This window comes from Cucumis melo, chromosome 4 (genome assembly GCF_025177605.1).
Source record: "Cucumis melo cultivar AY chromosome 4, USDA_Cmelo_AY_1.0, whole genome shotgun sequence".
Classification (NCBI taxonomy): Eukaryota; Viridiplantae; Streptophyta; class Magnoliopsida; order Cucurbitales; family Cucurbitaceae; genus Cucumis; species Cucumis melo.
Window position 1 is genome coordinate 2,744,106 of NC_066860.1, and position 7,148 is coordinate 2,751,253.

Consider the following 7,148-nt stretch of genomic DNA (forward strand, 5'->3'; position numbering starts at 1 on the left):
AGTGTGGGCATATGCTCTGATTCTTTTCTTTTCTTTTTCTCTTTCTTTTTATTTTATTGTGTTGTGGATAGTGCCTACTATTGCTATTGTCACTGGTTGGTGGAATGATTTAATGACAAATTTGGCCATTGTTTTCTTGACTGGTTACGTATGGCCCTTTTTAATTAAAGCTTTGTCTTTAGCTTATTCGACCTCTTTCTATGGAAAAACTATGATTTGACAAACTGAGTCATGACCCACCTCTCTTGCACGTTTTCAAGTTGGCAAGTTGAATATTAACTTGATTTTCATTCCATAAGTTTAGGGTACCAGTGGGCCAACTTTCTTTTAACTACTTTAGATTATCTCTGTCTGAGATTACTCTCTTAAGCTAAATGGTATCTGGGAACTCTCTTACGACTTATTATATCCTAAAAGTGTTCAAAAGGATGTTTCTTGACCTTTTCACTTATATCCACGGCATCTCACGTGAGGTAATGAATGAGTTAGTATCAACAAAAGATATTGTCGCTATTTGGTTTTGATTTAGTTCTTGATCTTATATCTTGATTAATGTTGTTGAATTCTGGTGCTCTGTTAAAGTAGAAGTGCAGCTAGTACAGTGAAAATTGTCTGAAAGACCTCTAGGAATTGGTTGAGTTCCAATATAAAAATACAAAGTTAGAAATGAATGAATGAAAGGTGAAAAAAAAAGGGTAATAATATACAAGTGAATATCTTATTACAGTCAAAGATGAGACTGTTCTTGAATGGGTTTTTTTTTTTTTGTTTTTCTTTTTTGTTTCAACAAGTTAATCATCTGGTTCTTCAGAAAAGTCAGGCTCATCAGGCTTTCGAAGTTTGGATAAGTTAACGTCCTTGAGCTTTTGTGCTCCTCTACGTGTGTTTGCAGCAAACCTTGAAGCCAATATGGTGACACCAAGGTTTTGTTTTGCTTGAGAGTAACTTGAGCGCGGAGTATTATGTCCTTCCTCTCCTTGTTCAGCTTCATCGGCCACTGGCTTCTCTGGAGTCAACGAGAAAGACTCCTGTAAGCTGAGAGACTTCGCTATGACTCTTCTTTTGAAGCGACGCCATGCTGCCTGAATGAAGCATGCTGCCCAAGTTCTCCAGTGATAAGAGTAAAACCGGAAGGTGTGCTGAAGCTTCTTGCTATGAAGTCGTCGAAACTGGTTAGCAACGAATTTGAGATCCTCTGCACGTAGAGCAAAGGCTTCCACTTCGGTGATTGCTCGAACAGTTCTAGTAGAAGATGGTAAGCTGATAGATGATTTTGGTAGCAATGCCCAAGCGAGAAGCTCTTCACCGCAAAAATCACCAGGTCTTAAGGTTATGGAATTGAAAAAACCCGATCGTCCACCATCCGTAGTGGAACTCTCGAGCATCCCTCGAATGATAAAGAGCATCTCAGTAACAGGATCTCCTTCACGAACAATGTAAGTACGTTGTGTACATAGAGAGGAAGCCAGTCGCTCGCAAATTGCATCAAGTAGTTGATCATCCATTTGTGCAAAGAAAGGAACCTGCAATCTCCAAAAACAAGAGGAGGTCAGTTCAATAAATTTCAGAATATAAATTTTCTCAGCTCACTTGAAATGAGAACTTTCCTCCGTACACAAAGAATAAAGATTTCATACACTTCTTCGATTCAAACATTCGCATTGCCAACGTAAGCTTAAAAAGACTTAAAAAAAAAGATAAATAATCCTTATTAAAACTAGAAACTAACAAACATTTCGGTTGAGAAGTAAAATGTTAATACCTAAAAGTTTAATTTAATTATTTTCATATGTTTAAGATTTAAAACTCAATTCTATCATAAAAACACTCAATTTTGATGAAAATTTTCTTTCCAAAGGGCAATAGAAACTAATTTTAGAAGTTGGGAACAAAATATAAAAAAAAAAAAAGATAGTTGCAAATGTAGCAATTATATTCAAAATAATTAAGTATATAGCAACATTTTAAAAAAATTGCAAATATAGCAAAATCTATCAAAATCTATCAAAGATTGGAGTCTATCACCGATATACCATGTAGCAAATGTTGGCCTATCACTGATAAATCATAAGAGTCTATCAACGATAGAAATGCATCACCGATAAACTTTGCTATATTTGCAATTTTTTTAAAATATTGCTACATACTTAATAATTATTCTAAAAATTGCTACCTATTATAATTACAAAAAAAAAAAGATGAAATCAAATAGAACTAACATAATGTACGTGCATATCATTATACTATACGTAAAAACAGATGTATATTTTAAAACGAAAAATTATTATAAATAAAAAACCGTTGAAAATATTTACAAAATAAAACAAAGTTTCAAATTTTATTAATAAGATAATGATAGACTTTTATATAAAATATATCATGTACGTCGATGCATATTATTGATACTATATTTTGTAATATTTTGACTCATTTTGATATTTCTAATAAAATCTTTTTTTAAATTAATAATAACAATAAATTTAGGTCGGTTTGGGTTATTTTATGTGAACTCACGAACCAACCTAAATCATAAAATTTTTGGGAGATTGGATTTGGTTGGGTTAGATTTTTATGAACATCTGGCTTTTTTTAACCACCATGATTTCAGGTTCACTTTGTGTGATGTGTTGTGCAGGTAAAACGGAAGAGAACATTCAAACAAAAATTGGAGATTTAGGAGAGAGCTTACACGTCGAACAAGGTCGAGGCACAAGTGACGCTGAATATCTCGACGGAGATCTGTTGGAAGGCCTTGTAAGATCGACTCTTCGTCCACTCCTCGTGTTGCAAGCCACTTGTATTGAACAAATCTCCTCACACGTTCTTGTAAATCTTGAGGGAGTTGTCGATGTTTCATCCATTCCTCGGTGTCTCGACGCTTCACCCTCCATTCCTCCAGTCTCACAGTGATGGATTGCAAATAGGTCTGCATTGTAACACAAGTTTGAGAGAGAGAGAGATGGAATAAAAAGTATACATCGACTTATTTATGATACATAGATTTGACGTGAACCAGATAACTGACAGAGATAGAACATCTCTTTAATCTTTATGCTATAAATAAATGTATGACAGACTTGGCATGTTGATTAAGAAGTTTATAGAAGCACGACAAAGATTATCATATAATAAAAGTCTTCAGTTTTCAAATAATTGCCTTCCAAAATGAACCCGTGAATACAAACATTACACATAATATGTTTGTCACTGTATTAGCTATTAATTTATCCTACAAAACCTAGTAAGTGCTTATGAGGATGGGGAATTAACATTGAACCCTCGTCTTAAGGATAGAGTTCATATCAATGACTGCTGAGCTAAACTCGTTTTGGCTGTTGTGATTATATTATGCAACAACTATGATCTAGTATATTCTCTAAGTCAGATTCCAATGGATCAAACCTTGAGTAGTGCAAAATAAAAATTGAGTTCGAACGTACCTGCATATTTCCGATCAAATGCGCAAACAAGACCAAACCCATTATAGCAATGAGGATAGCAAATAAAGTCTCTCCTATGTAGATGCTTGTTTCCAAACTCTGACCATAGGAACTGGAAAATTTATAAATGAAAAATGTCAAAGTTGAGAGGGCAATCTGAGAAGCAAAGACACAAATACAAGTAGCTAAACTACTCAAAAAGCTTATACATACCTCAAGTTCTGTAAGCCCCACCATAAACAATAGAAGTACTTCTGAAGGAACCGGGAGGAGATGACATTTTTAGTGATCGCATCCGCAAATATCCCGTAATTGAAAACGACGTCTTCATCTGGAGAACATTGGCTAAATACAGTAGTATTCACTTCCCATATCCTGCGGTCTACATCATTTAAAGTACCACAATCCAGATAGTCAAGAAGGCATTTCATAGGACTGAATTCCCTCCTGCAGGTGAACTTCCAGCACATGGCATGGCGCTCCACAGATAGTAAATACCATGCTGCTCCTAAGATCTATGTGAACAAAAGAAACTTCAAACAGGTTGCCTTTGAAGTATATTTAGAATGTAAAAAACGAGGAGCGAGACGAGAGGCACGCGGGTTCATTACATACATGACTAGCTAGCATATACAATATGAGGTTATATGCAGCTCCAGCCCAAGCAGTTTTTGTGACAACACCAGTAGTTTTGATAATGTGGGAACTTAATGGGAAAATCAGGTAAAATCTTGGAATATACTGAAGCAGGACGATTAATACAAGAGTATTATTTGTATGGTCTGCATGAGAGCTTCTAATTGCTGGCATGATAAACCATATCATAATCTGTCAAAAATAAGTTTAAATAAAATATACATCAACAAAGGGGGTTAATAAAAATAACATCATCTATGACCTCAGTTGAGATATAAAAACAAAATATAGAAAACTGTTGCTTCAGATGAAACAGCTGCAGTACAGCTCATATACAAATATGGGCCTACATGAAAGAAACTGCAAATCTCAAAGCCAGTCATGTTGGGAGACGGAAATAACGGTGAAGAATTGATTGATAACATAGTCTCGAACAGATTCTTCAATATAATTTATACGAACAGCCCCTTTCAATAACCAATTTGCTTCTTATTTCTTGTTTTTGGAAATTAATGTTTATTTTCTCAGAATTTTTTAATAATAGTTTTATTTCTTTTCTAACTAAACATTATTCTTAACTAAATTTCGAAAGTAAACTACTTTTTTTTCTTAAGTTTTATTTTAACTTTGATTTTGAAAGAAATCATGAAATAGTAGAAAACAAAACAAAAATAATAATAATAAAATAATAGGTAGTTGTAGTCTTTTAAACACTTTTTTTTAAAATTAAAAACCAAAAGAACAAAAACCAAAGTACTTTTTGATAAACTCTTTTGCTTTTTAAAAATAAAGTCATAAACACTACTTCAATTTATTAGTTTTTTTATAATGTTTTAAATAGTTTCAAAATCAAAACCTAAGTTTCGAAAACTAAAAGAAGGAGAGATTTTAAAAGTTTTTTAAAAATCATAATTAAAAAATATCTATAGAAAAGATAATTATCATCGTAAAAAATGTGAGAAAAAAGAACTACATAATTTTTAACAAAAATAAATAAATAAATTACCAAATAATTCGACACAAATAGTTATCAAACAAACTAAGTAAGACTTGCTGAATTTCAAACATGAAGCTGTGAGAGAACTAATACAAAGATCATCCATGGCTAACAACTTCATTTTTTCAATTTTGGAAAACTAAACACTCCTAAAAATAGATAACAATACAAATAAACTAATAGAGCTAGAATTTTAAAAAAAAATTGAAATGCTTATGAAACGAAACGAGTATGAAAACATAAAGCTGTAATGAACAATAGCAAACAAATGTGTTAGTTAAAATACCTGAGGAAGAGGCAGAGAAGCAATGAGATCTATACAGAAATCAGACTTCAAATAGCGTTCAGCAATCTTCTTAGGATCAGTAACAAGTTCACCTTTGCCAAAAACTCTTGAAGTTGGTGATACATAAGCAATGCGAAACTTCAAAATCATATGCAACAGATAAAAGACATCGGCAAAAGTACGAAAAACAGTCACAACAATTCCCAAATTGAAATCAGTAGTCATACAAGATGACCTGTTATGATGAATCACTGAAGGAAGGTAGAAGAACAAGGGATCTACAAAAAGAGCAGTCAAACAAGAGAACAAAAAAACCCTATTCCATCTCAAAATCCTTTCACTTTCAGGGTTAAGTATCCTCTTATTCTTCTGTTCTTGCGAAGAATCAACTTTACTTTCACTCTCTAATTTCGTCCCCATTTTGAAAATAGGTAACGGGAACTCAATACCCTTCTTCTTATTCCCATCGTTTTTCTCCAGATTGGAATAAAACCTAAAAAAAACGAAAAACCCATAAACCAAAATCTCAAATTATGTAGAGGAAATGGGAACTCAATACGCTTCTTCTTATTCCCATCCAAGATTGGAGTAAAAACCCAAAGAAACGAAAAACCCATCAACAAAAATCTAAAAATAAGTAAAGGAAAACAGAAGAAATCACCTGACGAATTTGGGTTTGTTGTGTTCCATGAAGAGAAACGAATTAATCCATGAAGCGATTTGATGAAAGAAGAGAAGTGGGGAAGATTCACATTGGAAGAAAAAAGTATCCCGCAATAGGCGGAAAGAGAAATAATGATGGGGGGATGGTCGTATATGGTTGACTTAGCACTGAAAAGAGCTGGCAGAGGAAAAAGGGTAAAAATGGCGGAAGAAGAAGAAGAAGAAGAAGAAGAAGAAGAAGAAGAAGATGGTGAGATTTGATTTGGGGTTAAATTATTATGAATAAAATAATAAGTTGAGTGAAGGAAGACATTGAAAAACGTGTAAAGCATAAAGAAGAAGAAAAAATGGAGTAATGAATTGGATTGAAATCCATCGAGAAGAAGAAGATTTTGATTTTGATGTACTTCATTTCATTTTGTATTGGAATCAAAGATTTTTCAGTTGTAGAAAGAAGCATTAATGGGACCCACTTGCAGGCGGGAAGTAAGGTTTTCTTTTCTTTTCTTTTTTTTTTTTTTCCCTTTTTTTAATTATATAATAATAATTAATTAATTGTTGTTATTATTTTCTTCAATTTTAAACTATTTGTTATTTACGTCAGCTACGAATCTGCCCTTTCCCATTCGTGTTTATTTATTTATTTATTTTAGTTTAAATATTGTTTTTGCTTTTTTTTTATATGTTTTTCCAAATATTTGTTTTAATTCTTAGGGCTTTTTCAAAAAAATAAATTAAGACAAACTATTTACAACAAAACCAAAATCATTTCGTGAAATATTCTATTTTTTACAATTTTACTTTTAAATTTTACTTTATTTTTATTGGTTTAAAAAAACTATTACTAACGTAGATTTTATATGCCTGACAGATCTGGTATTTATTATGAATGGAATATAAAATTTTGCTATACTTCATAAATATTTTGCTCTCGTAATTTTAATTTTGTTTCATTTTATATTTTATGCCATTAAAATGCGATTGTTTTGCTTCTTTCACTTATATTTTTATTTCATTTATAGGGGAAGTAAAATGGTAGATTTTTAAAAGTTTAGTAATCAAATTGAGATACAGATAAAAATTCAATGGCTCTAAAATTAGAGAAATCAAAATTAACTAAAAATCG

General features: G+C 32.2%; 1 protein-coding gene across 2 annotated transcripts; it reads right to left on the reverse strand.

Annotated features, from left to right (window-relative positions):
• Nucleotides 1–536: 536 nt before the first annotated feature.
• Nucleotides 537–6,396, reverse strand: LOC103503747 (probable cyclic nucleotide-gated ion channel 14). 2 transcript variants are annotated; one of them, XM_008468070.3, is made up of 7 exons: nucleotides 6,021–6,396; nucleotides 5,360–5,852; nucleotides 4,056–4,268; nucleotides 3,654–3,955; nucleotides 3,441–3,552; nucleotides 2,690–2,926; nucleotides 537–1,523 (listed from the first exon to the last, which is right to left on the reverse strand). In XM_008468070.3, the coding sequence occupies exons 1-7, from the start codon at nucleotides 6,047–6,049 to the stop codon at nucleotides 792–794; spliced, it is 2,118 nt and encodes a 705-aa protein (XP_008466292.2). In that variant the 5' UTR covers nucleotides 6,050–6,396; the 3' UTR covers nucleotides 537–791. The 2 variants fall into 2 exon arrangements, with proteins under 2 accessions (XP_008466292.2, XP_050939591.1); XM_051083634.1 differs by having other exon boundaries at nucleotides 5,360–5,451; nucleotides 6,021–6,390.
• Nucleotides 6,397–7,148: the final 752 nt, after the last annotated feature.